At 37.4% G+C, this 21,976-nt stretch overlaps 1 protein-coding gene across 1 annotated transcript in view; it reads left to right on the top strand.

Moving 5' to 3' along the window:
* The window catches only part of timeout (circadian regulator timeout), a 272,495-nt gene that overhangs the window by 96,848 nt on the left and 153,671 nt on the right, over positions 1-21,976 (top strand). Inside the window, exon 7 of the mRNA XM_067767826.1 lies at positions 2,873-3,036. Coding sequence (XP_067623927.1) covers positions 2,873-3,036 — 164 coding nt within the window. The remainder of the gene's footprint in view (positions 1-2,872; positions 3,037-21,976) is intronic.

Raw genomic sequence — 21,976 nt, 5'->3', positions numbered from 1 at the left:
TAGAGATTCACGCCTTTTCCATCAAAACCGCAGCTGGGTATAACATGTCGCAGGTAAGCATTTACAAAAACAAACCCGTTGCATAATCCACCATGAAACAAGCAACTAACAAAAAAACATTTCAAGTATTTGCTAAGGCAAAGTCACACGTGGCATTTTACAAAAAGATTATTTTGCAAGAAAAGCTGCTTTTGTACTTCATTGCATTTACGTGTCACAATGACGCTTCCGCTGTTTCCCCTAAAGGACTACTTTCGTTCCTGCATCGCCTTCCCTCCATTCGTAATATCTTCACCTTTGTACCTTTTAAAATATCTTAAGCTATTCGTACTCTTTCGCCTGCAATCTTATACCTGTCGTATCTTCTCCAACCCTGCTTCTCAGCCCTGGAACATCTCTGATTTAAGTGCCGTCGTTCCTAATACATTCTGTCATCAACTGAATTTGGTGTCGATTGCTGTTGTTGATACTATTAACTTTAGGGTGTATGCAGCAGTCATTCGTTAGTTAGTCTATTTTTTTTTTCTGCCGTCGTTCCTCAGCTTACTCACTGGTTCATTAGCAGGAATCGTATTCAGTGCATGTCTTTTGTCGCAGCTGGCGTTAATTAATGGGACATACTATTATCGAACGTCATAGCCGTCATTACTCGCGAGTTTTCTCAAGAAAATCATAGTTTATTATTGGTATTTTCCCTACTTGCTCCTACTCCACATGTGCATGCTTTGATTTGCCTTTTACTTCCTTACTTTTGCCTTTCATTCAGGCAGGTGACTGAAAAGTGCCAAAGGATCGTGTTAAACAACTTAAACTTATATTCACGTTCTTCGTCGGGCGTCTGATAGCAAAATGCGAATGATACTTGTCGTGCCTGGCATAAGTACGCACTTAGTACTGCAAGTCGTACACTCAAAGTCTCTGCTCATTAGAAATGCGCACAAATGTTCACCTCATCCTCGTCTCGTAAATAGTTTTCTGCTTCCGCATCTTTTAACAGAATTTTACTTAATTAGATGTTTTGTGAAGTAGTTTACTTTTTATTTGTGTTTGTAAGTCATGATTTATTGCACCATTTCCTTTTTTGTATCCCTTTTTGTCTTGCAAGATAAGCAGCGTCTGCTGTGTGGAAAGAAACGTGTATTTTTTCTCCCACAGCGCAAGGTTGGTGAACCACAGGTTAATATGTTATACAAAGGATTTCCAAAATATTCTGTTCTGTGGAGTACAGCTTGTTCGTCATCTTTAGTCCATTTTCGCTTGGAGGAAAATTGCTTTCGACATTGTGTCACCTTCTATCTCCTAAACAGTTGATTGGGTCAAGCTAACTTAGGATAGGTTATGTTAGATTGAGTGGTAGCCATCGCGACAGGGGACTCCTATTGAACAGTGGTCTGCCTGGACCCCAATCACAATTGATAGATAGTCCTATGGTCCACAACTTAGATAATTAATCTCAAAATAGTTGGAAGCACCCACAACCGAGATCAGGAACTCATATACCATTAATAATACTCGCCGTGTTAGGTAAGTGCCACAAGACTAGTATCTCATATAGTGTGATCGGATTGACGTCCATTTCATAAAGCCAGTGTACTGCTCTAGGCGAAAGTCCCCAGCTCTTACAGATGCTAATAGCATGAATCTCGTCAAAGAGCTAGTTCTGGGAATTGGTTGACATTCCGCATGATCCAGTCCACATAGCCTACCTACATTATCAATGCGGCTTCAGGCCTCGTGAATCTACCATCGACCAGATTTTCACAATGCGCCAAATGTTGGAAAAACCCCGCGAAAAAACAATCGACACACATCGCCTCTTCGTCCATTTTAAAGCCGCCTTCGGGCTGCCTATATGCCGCTATGTCTGAATTTGGTTTCTCCGCAAATCTTATACGTCTGTGCAAAATGACGTTGCGCAACACCATTAGCTCAGTCAGAATTGGAAGGACCTCTCCGAGCCGTTCGAAACGAGGTTGCAGCCAAGGTAGGGGGTGCGATTTCTTTGGATTTCCGGGTGCTCAGACATTTGTGACACAATGACGTCAGAACGTCCGGACGGAGTTTGGCATGCAGATATACAGTGTCTTGGAATAATTTACGGCCTATATGTTTCTTGTAAGAAAGGGTCTCATGACCCCTGGGACCATTTACTTATACCTACTGACTGGATCACGCTCGGGGTTGGATGCGAGTTCATTGTAATATCTTCGTCCTAACTTTATGTATCCCAAATTGTGCTCAGCTTAAGCTCATATTTATGCATTATATGTTTAAGTCATATAAGTCGGAGTCAAAGAACTGAAAATGGTATTATAATCGGTAGAAATCTGTGTGATCTTAACCTCAGACAATAATATTTTGTAGCTGAGTCATATAGATCAAGCAATTTTGGAAAAAGAAGCAGCGGAATCACCTCGAAAATGTTCCGATATGTGTTCAGCATAATTTCTATATTTTTTCGGACTGTTTTTGGTATTATTTCCGGGCTATATCGGAATTGTTTGTGAGATAATTTGGGATGATATCGAGACTTTGTTAGTTTGTTTAGTCTTGTTTCGGAACCATTTCGAGATGGCTTCGAAAATATTTCCGGATCATTTGATGATTAAATCCCGAACGTTTTGAGATTTTTTTGTTGAAAATTTTCAACTGTTCAGTGATCGTTTTAAAATTGTTTTCGATATTGTTATAAGTATTAATTCGGAATAGTTTTTTACTTTATTTTATGCTAAATTTATTTCTTTATTTCCGACGCTGTGTACTTCCATATTCAATTTGTTAAGTCTACTTAGCAAATTTTCATATTTTCGCTAGTCTTTGCCCTCTATTTATTATATCGTATTCTCTTTGTTTATCTTCCTTTTAATTAAAGACATTCCGGGAATTGTTGCTGAGCTTGCTGGCGTTACAAAAAGTAAAGGACGACCGTGCATTGGCCCTCTTCGATATGCTATTGAATAATGTTTGTTATGTATTGGAGTATCGCGAGACAATATTGCATTTGTTAATGAACTACAATGAGGCGCATAGTACAAAGTAAGTAAATTCCATAAATATATAACCAAAACAAACTTAAAAAAAAAATTATGAAAATCACTATGATTGAATATTTATAAATATAATAGAAATATTATATAAATTTAATGCAGGCTCATGACATAGAAAGTATTATATTCAAATAGAAAAACAGCTGACATTGTAAGGTTTATTGTGTTTCAAAGTCGGAAATGTGAAATATTAAAATATATATGTCAAGGCTTCAAGTCTACTAAAATGACGCTTAATTATTTAAACGGTTTTGGCGGTGAAAGAAGTCGTGTCGGTCCCTTCTACGCTAGCTTAACACGGCCTAGCAAACTTGGCCACTGTGTCTTAATTCGCTGGACTTTGCTGGTGTCCGAATAAAACTCGTACGTTTCATCTATAAATTTTAAGCGGCATCTAAATCTTTCGAAGAACTTCCCTCGGACACTCCAAAAGCCGTCTCATCTTCTCACCGTACATGACTCCGAGTCATACATCAGTACACCTTCCCCAAAAGGTTTTTTCTTTTTTGGCCCGAGGTAGCGTTCAAACAATCTTCTTGCTGCGTTGGATAATAGTATTGTCCTTTCTTTCTGTTGCAACGTGGCATTCTTCATCGTACCACCGTTGTGTGGTGGCCGGTAACTAAGTTGTTTCCTCAGTGGTAGTACGAGGTTCTCTGGAGTTATGTTTCCACTGGTATTGCATTCCGTCGGATTGAACGCCAGTACTTGGCTACATATTCTCCCTCTCACCACGAGCCCAACACCGGAATTTCCACATTTTCCGTATTTTTCCATACACACACAGGCACCAATACCATTAAGAGAACGGATGTTCCTGCTGCATATCCCTAAGTCATAGGCCCTTAAGCATTTGCCAGATTCGACTTCGAAAAAGAGTTGTATTACTTTCCGAAGCTTATTTTTTTTTCTTATTAGAGTGTGTGGCTCAGTGGGTATGACACTATTTCCACACAGGTTGGCCTAGCGTGCCGCATTATTTAAGACAGAAGCCCTCTTGCAGCCAAACCTTACGGTGGTCCTCCAGCTGGCCCTTTATCCGATTATGTCGGAGTGGTCTAGCCAGTTCGTCGTCGTCTCAAATTAGCTCAACAATGAACGTATTTTCAGTGACTGTCCACTTGCATCATCTTCTTCACAAGGCTCCACTCTCCACATGTATAGTTTGATTATTGCAAAAAATATGCGACAGGACTGCACAAAAGTAGGGATCGACTTAAGCTTTAATTTATCCCAGCGGGTGCACTGGTAAAGATATAAAGTACTGGCCTAAATGAGCAAAGGTCCTCAACTGAAGTTAGGAACAACTAACAGAAATACTTCAACATTTTTTTTAAAACAACGTAGTCCCGCCGTAGAGTTTTGGCAAGTCGTCGGAGTGTAGACGCCACTCTCAGTCAGGATAAAACATTGTTTTATGAAAAACTAGAGGAGAAGTTTGGCCGCAATCTCTTCGGGGGTATAGCGCACTTATATATTATTGTTATTGTTATTGCGAAATTATTTCATTCGTATGAGAGCCGTTTTAAAATGTGTGAAAATTCTATATCAGTTTATATCCTTTCCAGTATCTGAACTCTACGTTCTGATTTCAGCCGTCTTTTACCCGATATTTTTCTTATTTCTTCGCATTCTATGCTTCTCGATATCGTTAGCCCTGATTTTATATAAATCTTTTCAATTGTTTAGTTGATGCAAGTTATGGGTATGGCACAATGACAACAACTCCGAAACATTTTACATTGTTCAATAGCTTCGCGATGTTCTTAAGACACTTTGTTAAACTTTACATATTGGCTGCTACTTTTCATGCCATAAAAATTGTTTTCTAAACTTTCGCTACAGCTGAATAGACAACTTTGCGTTTTGGCGTAGGTTTTGGTAATGGCGCAATTTTTCAAGCGCTAATGCTTGAAATAATAATTCGTTGATTTCAAGAAGCTTTCTATAATACATACTGGCATATTTTGTAGCAGATCGCACTTCAGTCATCTTTGTGTTTCTAGCCGAGAGCTCGTTTTATTTGCTTCCTTTTAAAGACGTGATTTTACATAAATGTGTTTTCCGATTAGTAACTTTCAGGAGTAATTCGGCACTCCAAAGCATTTTTACTGAAGAACAGTTTCCCTCTTAGCTGAAATCGCTCTGTTGAGGTCACTTCAGTGGTAACCGAACCATTTTGCCGGACCATTACTAAATATCCACTATTGCAGTCTTCTTATATAACTTTAACATTCTTCTTATATACTAAATATTTTCGCCACAAGTATCGGTGATTGGAGTGGTGAGTCTACTTTGACACCAAATAGTGCAAATGCGTTTAACATACCATCATCATATTAATAAATAGCGATTTCGGCAGTTTCGCAACAAGTCACGCCAGCTATTCCTGTCTTCTTCCATGTGCCGCTCCCAACTCAGCGGTGGTGTCTTCCTTCCTCTGCTTCCAAATATGGGCGTGGGATGAAATACTTTCCTGGCTGGAGCGCCCGCTTAAATAACATGACGTAAGCAGCCAAATATTAAGGCTTTCATTCGCTGCGTAAGTCTTATGGACAAGACCTGAAATCTTCCGTCTTCATCTTCTCCCGACAAGGACAGGTATGATGAGCTACTTGTAGAGCATAATTTTTGTTCGTCGAGAGAGCACATAACTTTTTAATTGCCTAATTAGTAGAAAGTAGCACCTGCTAGCAAGAGTTTTTCTCCGTTTGATTTCTAAGCTGGCATTGTTTTCGCTTTTAATTCTAGTTCCCAGATAAGATGAAGTTCTTCTCCCCTGGGTCATAAATAGCCTAACCACGGCATGTCAACACATCGGTTACCCTGATTTTCTGTACGTTGATATGCCCATAACCCAAATAAAAAAAATTAAAAAACGCTATGTCGACTTCCTAGATTGATTCCTCATGCCCACCACTGACAAACACGGCTTGATTCTATCGCCATTGACCCAAGAACCCGAAGAAGATAGCCACTTTATATCCAAATGCAGTATTGCTTTACTTGCATTCTGGTTAGCGAAAATCTCTGACTGAAACCTGCTCTCTCGTGAGTCTGTTATTTATCTAGCTCACCACGACAGCTTTAAACGACACCAAAGCTCCGTATAAGTCCGGGGGGAGGGGGGTTGTATGCAAATTATCTGAGTAGTCGCTAAGCAAGCATCTGTGCTATTCAAAAACCTGGCATATAAGGGTTCAATATTGTTTGATTTAAACTCAACGAATATCCCTTCAAAAATGGTTATTATAGCTTCAGACGCACATGACTCGGTAATGCCAACGGACACTTAAGTTAATGAGCTCTGACCCAATATAAAAGTCTCCACATTCTTCGCTTAAAGTAATTTTCTATATAGACCAAATCCACGGTCACTACGTTTAGCTACTATTAAATATTCACGTCCGTGGACCGATTGTCGACCGCTCTAATATTCGGGGTGTTACCTTAGATAATAGTTTTTTCTTCGCCGAACTAGCCACGACGAATGTGTCTTAAGTAGAGAACCCCAAAAAACCAGCAAGGAAGTTCTTGACATCATTGGAGGTAATGCAAAAACTCGTTTTTGACCACCTACAAGACATTCGGCCGCTTAAACTAAGATGGGCAGCAAAATTTTATGGAACTAAATGGCAAAATTTAATTGAACCACTTTAACTGGAGTCTAAGCACGCACTAAAAAGACGGACCTTAACCTGGAATAATGTCAGCCCGAGCACAGAGCTAAGAACAGTCACATGATAATTCCTCTGACGCCTGATAATAGCACAGCACGGTACTTAATAGGCAGTTGGCAGAACGATGAATGTTTGGACGCTTAGTGGCATTACTAGCAAATTGTGGTGCATCTAATTGCGCACTATTTCAAGATCCGTCAAAATTAACACATCTTTTGTCAGCTTTGCAGAGGCGAATGCGGTCGCTCAATCGCCACATACAAAACAAAAAGAACCCAATCTACTTACGGAAACCAGGGTAATGTAACAAGTTACACAGTAAACTCAGACATAGCCAAAAGATTTAGGTGGATTTTATCTGCACGATACGAACAATCTATTTAAGTGCAGTGTAATAAAATCTTGGTTGTACACTGCTAAACCGGCAGGTTTCCTTAAGCTTCCGCTAGAAGACCTTGATTACAATACATGAATAGGCACACAAATTCAACTTCACATAAATCTGGGCCTATTGCGTTCAATTGCTGCTTTGCAGCTAATGCAATAGCGGACGATGGCGCAACAACGCAACGCAACGTAGGGTTGCCCAGTGCAATTTTGGCGTCTCTCTTTTAGTTCATCTAGAATTTTCATTTATTTTCATATCGGCGGAGAGTTTAATTGATTTTGCAAGCATGTAACGTCGTGCTCAGGCATAAAATTATTATTTGTTTATCTACAATACTTTTAATTATTTATAGTTCCTGCTGGTAGGGCGGGGAGAGAATATGTTAGCAGAAGTTAATATTATAAACTATGCATATCACATTACTGTCGAAAACTTTACTTGAATTTTAATTGCACTCCCGTTTCGTGTTGTTTGTTGCCTCAGATTGTTTACTTAAGTGAATGAATGACAGATTGGCTGGAGGCGGTCGCACTACTGCTTGTAATTTGACTTAGCTGCTTTGCTTAACTAACTGTTGTGTAGTGCCAGTGAAGCCAGTTAACCTTGATGCTGTTCATGACAATCGTTGTTGTTGTATATTGTCAGTTTGCTACAAATAACATGCATAGTTGCAGGATATTCAAGAATATTCAAATTTGACCTCCACCCACACTGTTTTCCGCTCATTGGGCTGATGAAAAACTTAGACTGGCTTGTTTGTGCATTTGCCTATAAAATAATTTACTTAAATTGTTTGCTATATATAAAGATAAATATTCTGGTTTTGTTTTTGTTGTTTTTATAGTCATATATTATCTCATACTTTAGCCACTAGACACTCTGTCATAATCGCTCAGCTACAGACAAATATTTCCTATATTAAGTGCCCTTAGAGTTCAAGCCGATGAATTTGCCTGTAATGCACTTGGTTTACTGAAGCTTATAAATATTAGTGCTTAGTTAACAAAGGCTTGAAAGTGCAAAACTTATAAATGATTTAGTTAAGTTCAGTGGTGCACAGCAAGTAGTTGAAATTAGCGCTAGGAATAAACACCCAGCTACAAGTCTTATCCCAATTGCTTTTAAACCTACTTGTCTGGTTAGTTTGGTAAAAGGGCGTGTGCACGGCGTGAAAGCTACCCATATTTCTACTCGGGGACATTTTTGTCATTTGTTAATGCGCACGATGAAAGCCCGCGGCACATTCGTCCAATCAAACTAATTAGTTGTCAAAATACTGCTAGTTTTCCCATGTGAACTTAACTTAACTTAAGGAGCTAAATCTCCATATTTCGATGTATATTGTTACCATTTTCTGCCATCCCTTGTGTGAGAAAATGGCACTGAGGATGGCACAACGCCGAAACTGGTTTGTCTCCAAACCAAATTTGACAAGGCATGACGAAGAATCGTTCCAATATATGTACATCTGTTATCCTCCCTGTTGAAGAATCAAAAAACCAACAGTAAAAACCTGAATTTGCTCAAACGACTCCTCTTCCCTCTCACCCTGACAAGTTTTGCAGAGGAGCTTACAGGTAGGCGTTTTTTGCCGCTCCAATGAAACAGCACAGTGACTTGTTATGATGCCCGTAAAAACTCTCACTGCGGCTTCGTTTAGTTTGAGCAGAAACTGCGTTCCTTTTTTTAACCAAACATGGCCATACGTGTTTTCCGGTCGCACAATTATACCTGTTAGTCTTCAGCAAGTTCGTTACACTTACAGCGATTGTACGAGCTCCCAAGAACATAGCCCAATGACGATGGTGCGGTTCCTCGTTTCCATTTCGGAACCTTTCCTCGTTATCTCTTTTATACCCTTAAATATTGATGTGTTCGACCACCCAACAAAGCACAATGAAATGACCTATGAACGCCAGCGAGGCAAACCTTTAAGAATTAAAACTCGTATGACTTTAAGACAGCCTTGCGCTCAGTCTTGCAGTCTAGCTTCATTCTCAATAGCACAAACATCCGCATAGGGAACAGTACACGAGCCAAAAAGTTTTTAAAATTGTTTGTTTTGCAGATACTTCGAGTACAGCACAGCTCCAGTGTACTGTATCCACTGGATCCATTCCGCCCTCCTTTTTAATTTGCTCGTATATGCCTCTAGTCTGAATTCAACACATGATTGTAGAATGTTTAGATAACTTGCGGTCCAATGTTTAAGCCTTGAGAGAAGCTTAGATGCATCTAGGCTGCAAAAACTATTGACTATGTCGAAAGATTACGAAAGATCGCGTGCCACGAGGACCGTCCTATTATTACTTTGGTTAAGTTTTAATGCTAAGTTTTATTTAATGAGATCCAGCGCGGCGGTTGTGCTATCTACCCTAAATAGTGCATGCAGTTTGCTCCCTAGGATCCTTGGTACTGATCACGACAAAATCGTCCTTCATTAGCTGGTTTTCTAGACTTAAATAGGTAGGCTAAACTTGCTTTAGTTCATATTGATAAACGTATTGTGTGGTCAGCGACAAATTGAAGAGCCTCGTTGAAAGCTGACTCCGCAGGTTCAACCAGTTTTGGCATAGGTATTTCAATATTTTTCTGTTAGCTCAACTCATTTGACTCTATTGCCCTATCCACCCTAGCATTATACTGTCGTCCAAGGCAATTGATGTGCTGTCATACTTCGTCGCGTTGGACAAGAATTTCACGCCCAGCCATAGTTTGCCCACCATAGCGAAGGTGTTGTTGGACGTATTACCCGTTTTCGGCGGTTCTTTATTGTGGTATCCCCTAGCCTGAAGTCAGGCAGAAGTCCTTGAAAAATATAACAGGGGTGGCTCTAAGTTGCATTCTACTGCAGTGAGCTGAAATGAACGTTAAATGCTCTCTCTGTAATAGGTCGACGAATTTGTTAGTAAACTCCCTGAGGAAGACGTGAAAGCGTCGTAACGCGTACGAGCGCAGAACGAAAGCTTAACTTTGCCTTAACATTCAAAAATAAAAGTACATATTTTAGGTTTCAGAGTGACTCCATTACGCTGCCGTGGCCACGACTGAATAAGATAAATATTCCTGTAATATTCCCAATGCTTAACTTTCAATTGCTCAAATTTATTGTTAATTTATACCAATTCTGTTTACGGAAGCAACTGTTTCCCAAGAAATGGTGGTGGTAAATAATCAAGTTATTGAGGTAATTAATTTTGCATTGAAAACTCTCACTTCAATTGGGTCTAAACACAACAAGAAGAGTATTTATTTGAATAATTATAGAAATAATAAACCTGCTTAATTGTTTTGTTGGCAACATTTGTCAATATCTTTTGTTTCATTGGTTTTGGAGGGCCAGGTGAAGAAAGATTTATTACATCCAACAGTTCGGCGACAATAGCGTTGTAGAGCTGAGTTTTTGATTCGCTAGTCGTATTTCTTTCCAGGTGTGTACTTCTGAGTACTTAATTCGATCTTCAGAAGATCGATTTTAAGTTAATAACTACATCTACAGGAGAACTACTTACTTTTTAAAACTTATTTTAAAATTCTTCTTTCACTATTTTATTCAGTTACATTGCAAGCATTTTAGTATTGAAAAATTTCCTAGTATGAAACTTCGCAAGCCTTAAGCTGTCCTATAAGGATTTCAGCTAAACTCTCACCATGACCGTAACGCAATTACTTCTGAAAAAGTGTATATGCGTGAATTCTTGTACCTGTCCTTGTGGTCGCTTTTGCCGAGCACAAATTCGGATTATTCCGATATTACCACAATACTGTCGGAGGAATAATTTGAATTTTAGATTGCAGGCCCAATGTATATAACATACTTTTTATGCAACACTATTATGAGCCAACGTTTCGCTAAGCTTTCTAGCTTCATCAGGGGAATGATACTGTGATAAAATAATAAACTAAAAGCCGTCCTATCTCTGATGAAGTTAGGAAAGTTAAGTTAGTTCTCAGCGGAGTCTGTAAAAACCCTGTTGGTCCCGTGCCGCCAATTTGCGAGGAAAACAAGTAAAGGTGTCTAAGCTCGGGTGTAACCGAACAATATATACTCAGCGTGATCTTCAATTGCATATTTAATTTCAGATAAATTACTTTTCTACATAACACGTGGCACCGCCCGTTTAAAAAAGAAATGTCTCCCCATTTCCTCTTACAATAAAACTTGATAAGTGAAATATCATTGATTCAAAACAATTTTTCGCTAAGTTATAGCTTATTATTCTAGTCTACGACCCTTTTAAACTTCTTTTATATCTAAGTTGCCGCGGTATTTAACCGATCTCGTTAATTTTTACTAGAAATATTTTCTACTATAGGGAAAATTTGTGTACCCAATTTTATTGCGATCCGTTAATTTTTCTTCGAGTTGTGGCTCCCGAAGCATAGCAAATTGCTTAGTCATAAAAGGGGCGGCGCCCCGCCCATTTTTTTAAATTTGAAATTTTTCCTATTTGTTGTTATACACCCACTTGGCAAATGAAATACCATTGCTATAAAGCTCTTTTTTGCAAACATATATGTAGCTTATTTTATTCGTCCACGACCCTTTTAAAAATATTTTATATAAAAGTGGGCGTGGTACTTAACCGATTTCGTTAGTTTTGCTTCAAAGCATTCCTTATAGTAAAGGCAACCTCTTTGCCGAATTTTGTTATGATAGGTTTAACGATTTTTGATTTATGATTAATAATATTTGTAAAATTGATTTTATCACAAGTGGGCGGTGCCAAGTGCACTTAAAAAAAATTTCAAATTTTTATCAAGAGCCTCAATATCAGTCCATACGTCAAATTTCAACATTCTCCGTGTACTATTAACTAAATTATCAGGTTTTTTGTGTTTTCCAAAATTTTATATATATAAAAAGTGCGCGTGGTTATCATGCGATTTCGCTCATTTTCAATACCAATATATTCTTGGTCCAGATAAGCTCGTGTACCAAAGTTGGTGAAGATATCTCAATATTTACTCAAGTTATCGTGTTAACGGACAGACGGAAGGACGGACGGACATGGCTCAATCAAATTTTTTTTCGACACTGATGATTTTGATATATGGAAGTCTATATCTATCTCGATTCCTTTATACCTGTACAACCAACCGTGCTTTGCGCACAGAGTATAAAAAGGCGTGAATATTAAGTACACATGAAGTTCGAATCAAATGTACACAATATCAGAGGGTACATCCAAACAAAACGAAACATTGAATTCGTTCTGTTTAATACAATCCATGGTATAAAACCAGAAACAAAATGTCCGCTTATTGCATCGGTTGCTGAGTGAAACATCGCCCTATTTCGGCTGTTGTTTCGAAAACGCCCTATCTCACATTTCGGTTTCCAATATTATCTCTAAGTATTCTTCCTGATTCGTTATATAACAATGGTGAACGAAATATCACTTTTTGTCTCTCGTATGGAGTTTTTCTTTTGTTTCTCACTAATTTGGAATCACAAATCTGCCCTCAAATTTCCCAGTTCACATTTCACCATAGTAGGTGTAGTAACTGCTGTAATTCATTGCGTTATTTATTATGAGTTCATCAAGGGGAATGTGTGTAAACAATCCAAGCAGTTTTTGTTTTATTTGTGGAGCATATATGTTCAAGTAATTTCTTTTGAATCCGTAAGACCTAGGAAAACGGGCTTATATGGACCTACTCGGTTCCCCACATGAAACACATGGACTCCATATGTATGTAAAAGTAGTGTTGAGTCATTACGAAAGCTGAGATTTCCGATGGCCTACAGATTAGAGAACTAATTTGTCACACAGAGCTCACTAGCCGCATGAAAGCATTGGAAAAATCTGCATGAGACGAGTTCATTTGGGTTGTAAAAGAACTCTTTAGGAAACAGGAAGCTACCTAACTTCTCTGAACACATAGACCAACTGATGCTACACTTTCAACATCTGGGTGTACACAAACATGAATATCACTTTCACATTTCACTTTCTCCATATCCATCTGTGCCGTTTTCTTGAAAATTTAGGCGATCTCAAGTGAACGGCATAGCTAGCGTTTGCACCAGGACCTGCGCACTATGGATGAGCGATATCAAGGGCACTGGAATGCGCATATGTTACTTGATTACTGCTGGAGCATTAAGAGTAGTGCTCTTGAATCTGTCCATGAAAGAAAATATCTTAAAAGTAAATTTAGCTCACTGTAATTGATAATAATAAACAGAGCTGCTCAATCCCTATATACTTATAGCATTTTTGTTTTTGTTTTGCCCTGAATTATAGGCACAAATAAAAATTTACACTTCAAATAAAAACAAATTTTAAACCATCACATTAGGGCGGGTCAAATTGTATGGGGGAAAAAAGGGGGAAACTTTAGGTGTACATCCAGTTTCTAGCGGCTCTCACAAAAAAAATACATGAAAATAAATGTCAAATTCGGATTCGGATTGGGATATACAATTTTCTAACAAAATTAGCGAGGCTCGAAATTCATTTCAGACCTATGGACAATATTACTCAGTATGACCCATAGATTCAGAAACTGGATGTGCCTTTTCAACAATAAATTTGACCCACCCTAACTCACATATAAAAAATGGATACGTAACTTTTTGATTTTCAAAAATAAGTGCAAAGCAAAAGCACTTCCATACGATGAACGAGCGCTTCGGTTTAAAAAACAAATTTACCGTAACAAATTGCAACTAAATATTATTCAAAAATATTATGGCACTGAAAAAAATTTGTATTCAAAATTGATTTATTAAGAAAATTAAAATTTCTTCAGCCATTTAAGAGTTTGATTTATTAAAACTTTTGGGCTTTTTGAATATTTAAAATACATAAAAATGTTAAATAAAAAAAAAAAATGTCAGTGTAAAAACAATTTTGTACATGTATTGTGATTTGCTGCTAGGAAAAAGCGGCTTCTACTTTTGAAATCAGTACTTTAAAAGTCATACATAAAATCCTATGCAACAGAACCTGTGTCGGACAGCGTAATATATGATATCTTCATAATATTGTTTGGACTTCAAGGGGCTCAGTTAGGGATGAATCGTTTTCGAAGTGCTATCGGTATCAGTTTGATTACAAACCAATGAGCAGTCGATAAGGTTGTTGTTATCAATAACAAACCGATAAAACTGCAATAATAAACCAATAAATTGTGGATAACGCACCGATAATACTTCGATAACAGAACGATAAATTGTCTATAAGAAGCCAGTAACACTCCGATAACAAATAAAAAAAATTTCGATAACAAATCCGAAACACTGATAAAAATTGCTAACTTTTCCATAACAAATCTGAAAATTTCCATAACAAATCGATAGTTTTTCGATATCAAATCACTATATTTTTAATAGCCTTTCGACCATTTTTCGTTAACCAATCTGTAAATCATCGCCCTTTGATAAAAAACTGATATCCCATTGATTACGTTTATTGTTCATAACAAACTTATAACCAGGGATGGGCGTTATCAACAAATTTGAATAACCATTGACGAAAAAATAAAAAATAAATTTTTATTCATTATTCAAGAAAACTTGAGTGATGAATAACATGGTATGTTTTATTCAAGCATTTCTTGAATAATGAATAACATTTTCTCGTTATTCAAAATATTCTAATTGATGATAAACGCCCATTCTTATTTTTGCAAATTTTGAATAAGGAATTTAGTTATTATTCATTATTTACAAAATATGAAATAACAATAAAATTTTAGTTTTTATTCAGTTATTCAAAAATAAAAAATAAACCATCGAGATTCCCTGAAAATATACCCATATGCGTAACCAGTTCGCGTGTAGTTCTGAAGCTTCTTAGGGTAATATTTAGATGATTTTGGGGAGTATTCGCGGGGTTTTTTGGGGGCCGTTTGGGGCTAATTTCTGGGACACCCTGCAGATCCTCCCGGGGTCTATTCCGGGATCTTTTTGGGGACTCCCTCGGGTCATTTGGGGGTCATTCCCTGACCTTTTTGGGACTCCCTCGGGGTCATTTGAGGGTCATTCCGGGTTCTTTTTGGGGACTCCCTCGGGGTCATTTGGGGTTCATTGCGGGATCTTTTTAGTGACTCCCTCTGGTTCATTTCGGGGTCATTTCGGGATGGTTTTGGGGACTCCCTCGGGGTCATTTGGGGGTCATTCCGGGGTCTTTTTGGGGACTCCCTCGGGGTCATTTGGGGGTCATTTCGAGATGGTTTTGGGGACTCCTTCGGGGTCATTTCGGGATGGCTTTGGGGACTCCCTCGGGGTCATTTGGGGGTCATTTCGGGATGGTTTTGGGGACTCCCTCGGGGTCATTTGGGGGGTCATTCCGGGATCTTTTTGAGGACTCCCGGTAGGGTTCCGAACTGATCCCGAAATTATCAAAAAGATCCCGGAATAACCCCCAAATGACTGACCCGAGGGAGTCCCCAAAAAGATCCCGGAATGACCCCCAAATGACCCCGAGGGAGTCCCCAAAAAGAACCCGGAATGACCCCCAAATGACCCCCAAATGACCCCGAGGGAGTCCCAAAAAGGTTACGGAATGACCCCCAAATGACCCCGAGGGAGTCCCAAAAAATGTCACGGAATGATCTCCAAAAGACCCCGAGGGAGTCGGAAAAGTCATCCCGAAATGCCCCCAAAACCCTAGGAGGATTGCGGGGAGTCCCTGGAATGGACCCCAATAGACCCCATGAGGATCCCCAGGGTGTCCGAGAAATTCCCCCAAACGGCCCCCAAAAAAACCCCCGAATACTCCCCAAAATCATCTCAATATTACCCTAAGAAGCTTCAGGGCTTTCAGGGCATCTCGATGGTTAATTTTTTATTTTTGAATAACTGAATAAAAACTAAAATTTTATTGTTATTCCATATTTTGTAAATAATGAATAATAACTCAACTCTTTATTCAAAATTTGCAAAAATAAGAATGGGCGTTTATCATCAATTAGAATATTTTGAATAACGAGAAAATGTTATTCATTATTCAAGAAATGCTTGAATAAAAAATAACTTTTTATTCATCAATTAGAAAATTTAAAATTATGAATAATTTTTTATTTTTTTATTTTGATTTGTTTCATTTCAAAATGACTCAACCCTGCTTATAACACTTCACTAACTTGTATATACCTCTTCGATAACACACCGACTACAAACCGATACTAAATGGATAGCAAATTGAAAGATCACACGCCGCATGGTGTCTAATCTTTACTTTTATCTCCCCTATTTTTATACTCAGCGTGCTTTGCACACATAGTATATTAACTTTGATTGGATAACGGTTGGTTGTACAGGTATAAAGGAATTGAGATAGATATAGACTTCCATATATCAAAATCATCAGTATCGAAAAAAAAATTTGATTGAGCCATGTCCGTCCGTTAACACGATAACTTCAGTAAATATTGAGATATCTTCACCAAATTTTGAATACGAGCTTATCTGGACCCAGAATAGATTGGTATTGAAAATGAGCGAAATCGGATGATAACCACGCCCACTTTTTATATATAAAACATTTTGGAAAACACAAAAAAACTTGATTATTTAGCAAAAAATGTACCTAGAATGTCGAAATTTGACATGTCGACTGATATTGAGACTCTTGATAAAAATTTGAAAATTTTTTTTTAAATGGGCGTTGCACCGCCCACTTGTGATAAAATCAATTTTACAATTGGTATTAATCATAAATCAAAAATCGTGAAACCTATCGTAACAAAATTCGGCAGAGAGGTTGCATTTACTATAAGGAATGCTTTGAAGAAAAATTAACGAAATCGGTTAAGGACCATGCCCACATTTATATAAAAGATTTTTAAAAGGGTCGTGGACGAATGAAGTAAGCTATATCTTTGCAAAAAACAGCTTTATATCAATGGTATTTCATTTCACAAATGGATTTGTAACAATAAATAGGAAAAACTTCAAATTTTGAAAAATGGACGTGGCACCGCCCCTTTTATGACTAAGCAATTTTCTATGTTTCGGGAGCCATAACTCGAAGAAAAATTAAGGGATCGTAATAAAACTGGATACACAAATTTCCCCTATAGCAGGAAATATTTCTAGAAAAAATGGACGAGATCGGTTAAAGACCACGGCAACATAGATAATACAAGTTTAAAAGGGTCGTAGACTAGAATAATAAGCTATAACTTAGCAAAAAATTGTTTTGAATTAATGATACTTTTCTTATTTTAAGAGGAAATGGGGAGACATTTTTTTAAACGGGCGGTGCCACGTTTTATGTAGAAAAGTAATTTATCTGAAATGAAATGACAAATTTAAGCTCACGCTGAGTATATAATGTTCGGTTACACCCGAACTTAGACACCTTTAGTTGTTGTCATTTCATTGCTTTCTCTTCCCTTCCCACCATTTCCACATATTATGCATACACTTCCTTTCTGTATTCCCCCATGTAGCATACCTCTTCCAAACTCTACGCTTACGCTTAAACTCGGTTTATATTCGGTATGTCACCAAACCGTGATGTTTACATATCAAGATTGTAGCATGATGCAAATCGGAAGAGAAGCTCTGCCAATAATTTAATTATTTAGAGGTATGATACAAAGCGGGTTGTGTGAATGTTTCTTGAAACAAGCCATGGTTGACTGTGATCTAATTTCAAATAATTGCAATTCTCATCCGTTTTACTGTTAACAAAAACAAAAACGGCACAGCATTCTATGTAAGTAGTAATAACTAAATTAAAAATCTATGTTTACTTTTGCTTTTGCACAAAGTGTAATTAATTAACAAAACTTTCATTAACGCACAACTGCTCATTTCAAAGCAGATAGAAAAATGGCAACGACTGGAACGTTGAGATTTCAATGAGCATGAAAAGCATAACTTTACTTTCAGAAAAGTGGCAATATCAACATTGACAACAGGAATAGCAATTTACTACTGAAAAGTTAAAAAATTAAAAAATTACCCTAAAAAATCAAGAAATTGGAAAGGGTGATACAACAAGTGGGTTTGCTTTGTTACGTGATAGCTAATTGGTATGAAATCTAATATGTGATATAACGACTCTGCTTGTGGGTTAAGACTAAACTTGCGTGCGTTACTACTTTGAACAATCATGATTCGGCCTATTGCCATCTGAACAGTGAAGACGGCACAATGCCGAAATTAAAAACGAAGACGCCAATAGGATTGTGGAAGTGGTTGTGTAAGATAAAGGGTAATGTCTTGGCGCTCACATAATTGTGTAGTAAACCTAATTTACCGAAAGCTTTTCTACCTTTTGTTAAGTGACCTATTTGTACTTAAGTATAAAGTACGATAAACAGTTGGAGAAGTATACGCCTAGCGGTAGCTGATTTTGTTGCGAACTAAATACCTGCAAATGATCACTAGCATTGCGTCGGTGTCTTTCCTTGATTGATATGCTCACGGTATGGGGCAATCCAGAATGTCAGAATGTAATCGTTAGGTAAGCGTAAGCGTAGTGTTAAGAAGAGGTGCACTCTATAGAGGAATACAGAGTGTAAATCTAGGCTTAGTAAGCGGAATTGGTATGTTGTATAGGGGAATACAGAATTTAAGCGCAAGTGAAAGCACTACGCTGCAAGGTGATGCGGGAACAATTTGCCTAGCAGATTTGATACGAGGGAAACACCACAAGTAAATAAAAATTAATGAAGGTTGGAAAACAACTCGATTAAAGTATGTAAAGGAGAAAGTGAAACTGCAAACGAAACGAAGTCAATGCAAATAAGATGAGAAAAAAGTAGAGGATGAAGGAAAAGGGCAGTTTACTACCAACGTCGATAATGATTTGAGTAATAACGATGCTTAAAGTTATTGTGACTTATACGAAGATAAGGCAGGACAACGAAAGGTGTGAAAAAAGGAAAATAAAGGAACAGAAGGCGAAGGAAGAAAAAGAAAGGAAAGATTAGAAGTTAAAAATGAGGTACTTTTTTGGAGCTTTCTGGCCGGCTTTCCTTTAAAATAAAACAAATGTTTACTTCTTCATCCTACGCGTTTCGACGCTGTATTGCGTCTTCCTCAGGGATTTCTATTTATTACACAAAAACGAAAAACATATAAATTGTTGGAAATTAGCTTAGTCATAAGACGATACACAGTTTTGAACATATTGGACTTACATCTTTTTGCTACTTAATGCACAAATTTTGTATGAAATTTGAATATAATATCATTACATCAGTAGATAATAACCACACATTATAAAAACACTGGTACATCATTCCCTCTCAAAAGCTAAACATTTTATGTGATGGCGCTTGCATACGCGCAATTTATGCTGTCTACATCTTCTCGATAATTTACAACTTTCGATATATTTTGTTGTATGCGCAGCCCTTCTAACGTCAACCTTCTTCTTATTCTGTTTTCCACGTCCAAAATCTTTACATTATCGAAATCAGCTGTGTGCTTGCAATCCGTCAGTTGCTGCGCTAAAGCTGTGGTGTTTTTGTTGTTTTTTGCGTCTAACCTGTGTTCATTTATTCTCGTGTTGACCGATCTTTTTGTTTGTCCTATGTATACCTTCCCGCAAAATTCCCCCTCTTTTCCTCCCCCACATGGTATTTCGTAGATTACGTTGTGTAGTTGCTCCTTTTTGATTTTGTCTTTGGTTTTCGTGTATATGTTTTGGATTGTGTGATTTGGTTTGTGTGCATAGCTTATGTTGTTGGCTTTAATCATTTTATGTAATGTATTGTTGTCAGTTAGTTTTGGTATGTATGTGACGCCTGTGTATATTTTTCTATTGTTTTCTTCATTTGGTGTTGTCGTATTGTTGCTCGTTTTTTGTTTAGTTTTGTTTCTCGCCGTGCGTATTAGACCGTGTATTATTTTATTTGGATATCCATTTTTTTCAAGTATGATCTGAATCGTTTTCTTGTTCTCCTCCATGAACTCCTGGTCACTCAAGGAGTAAACTTTGTTAATAAAGTTGATTACTGTATTTCTTTTTTGATTCCATGGGTGGTTTGATTGGTAATTGATCATTCTAGATGATGCCATGGCTTTTTTGTACCAATCCGTTTTTACTTTGTTCCCGATGTTGTGAATTTCCAAGTCCAGAAAAGCTAATTTGTGATGTTTTTCTTTTTCTAGTGTAAATTTTAATTTTTTGTGTTGCTCGTTGAAAGTTTTTAGAATTTCGTCTACGTCTTTTGCCCTAACAATAGCGAAAATATCATCTACATATTTCGTTATGTATTTTATATTTATGTCTTTGGATTTTAGCTCAATGATGCTGTCGTCAATAATTTTGTCGAGGACTATATCTGCTATTGTTGGTGATAGAGGATTTCCCATCGGCATCCCATAAACTTGCTGGTAATATTTATTGTCGTATACAAAGTAGTTGTTTTCTCTGGCAGAACTCTAGTATATTGAGGAATTGGGTTTTAGTAATTTTAGTATGACTTTTCAGATTCGACCATTGTTTCATAATTGTGCTGATCCCTAGATGGATGGGGATATTCGTAAATAATGATACGACGTCTAGGGATATAAGTATTTCCTCCTCGTCAATGGTTACAGCTTTTATTTTTTCTTTTAATTGAACTGAATTTTTAATATTGAATTTTTCGGAAATAATGTTTTTTAAAATTTTTCCCACGAATTTGGATAGTTTCGAGCAGGGAACATTAATCGAGGATGAAATTGGGCGAAGTGGTGTGTTCTCCTTGTGCACTTTCGGTAAGCCATAAAGTCGTGGGGCTGTGGCAGCCGAGCATGTTAAAAACTGCTTCAGTTTTGCATCAATATTGTGGGTCTTGTACATGTCATTGATAATTCTATTGTTTTTTCTCAACAAATATTGGGTTGGATCATTTCTTATGGTTTTGTATGTGCCTTTGTCATTCAAGAGGTCTTCCATTTTCTTCTTATACTCTGCTTTATACATCAATACGGTTCTGTTCCCTTTGTCTGCATTCGTAATCACAATATCATCTTTGTGTTGGTATATGACCCGTTTTGTTTCTTCGTACACTTGCAAAATAAATTTATCTTTTTGGCTATTTCTTAGTTTATTTTTAAACGTGTTTACCCTTGTTGCGAATTTACATCTCACCATATCTTTTTCTCTCTCATCGGTTATGGTTTGTATACTTTGTTCGACGTCCGCTATAATGTGCAGGGGTGAGAACGTTTTTCTAGATATGGGAAGGGCGAATTTATTACCCATGGATAGTAACAATTGACATTCAGGAGGGATGTCTATTCTGGTGTTATTCATAAACCAGTCGGTATTGTGCTTTAGGTCGAATTTCTCAAAGTTTTCCTTGATCGAATTTTGCAGTTTTTTATCATGATTCTTTTCTATAACGCTTTTTGTGCGTAGCATGAATTGTTTTTGCGTTTCTACTACAGAATTGTATTCCTTTATCTCTAAAGTGTCGTGCAACTGTTGTTGAAGCTTCCTAATGGCTCGATTTTCTATATTAATTTTCATGTTTGTCTCTTTGATTTCCAGACAGAGAATTTTGATCAAAAAGTGGTTTTCAATTTTTCGCATTTCATTTTTTGTTTTTTCCAGTGTAAACCCGTGCATTATTTTTGTGGTCTTGCCCTTTAAATGTGGTGGTACAATTCCAAAGTCCTTACATTTCTTACATTTCAGAAGATATTTTAGCCTTTGTTGTTGCTTAGCAAGAGTTTTGTGGTGTTTTCCGTATTGTTTGATATTAAGACAGGTGTTGACATCGTATTTGTATCTAATGTGTTGGTAAAAGTGTTTCATCTTGATTTCTTTGTATTTTTTAATTTGTGTAATGTTTTTCGAGTTTGCTGTTTCGGTTTAAGCTCTCCGATCAGTTTAATAGTTATGTGTATTGGGCCAAGTTTTATAATTGTATAATAGTACTTTTTTGGAGCTTTCTGG

Source organism: Eurosta solidaginis, chromosome 1 (genome assembly GCF_040869045.1).
Source record: "Eurosta solidaginis isolate ZX-2024a chromosome 1, ASM4086904v1, whole genome shotgun sequence".
NCBI classification, from domain to species: domain Eukaryota; kingdom Metazoa; phylum Arthropoda; class Insecta; order Diptera; family Tephritidae; genus Eurosta; species Eurosta solidaginis.
This window is presented reverse-complemented; position numbering and strand designations above follow the sequence as displayed.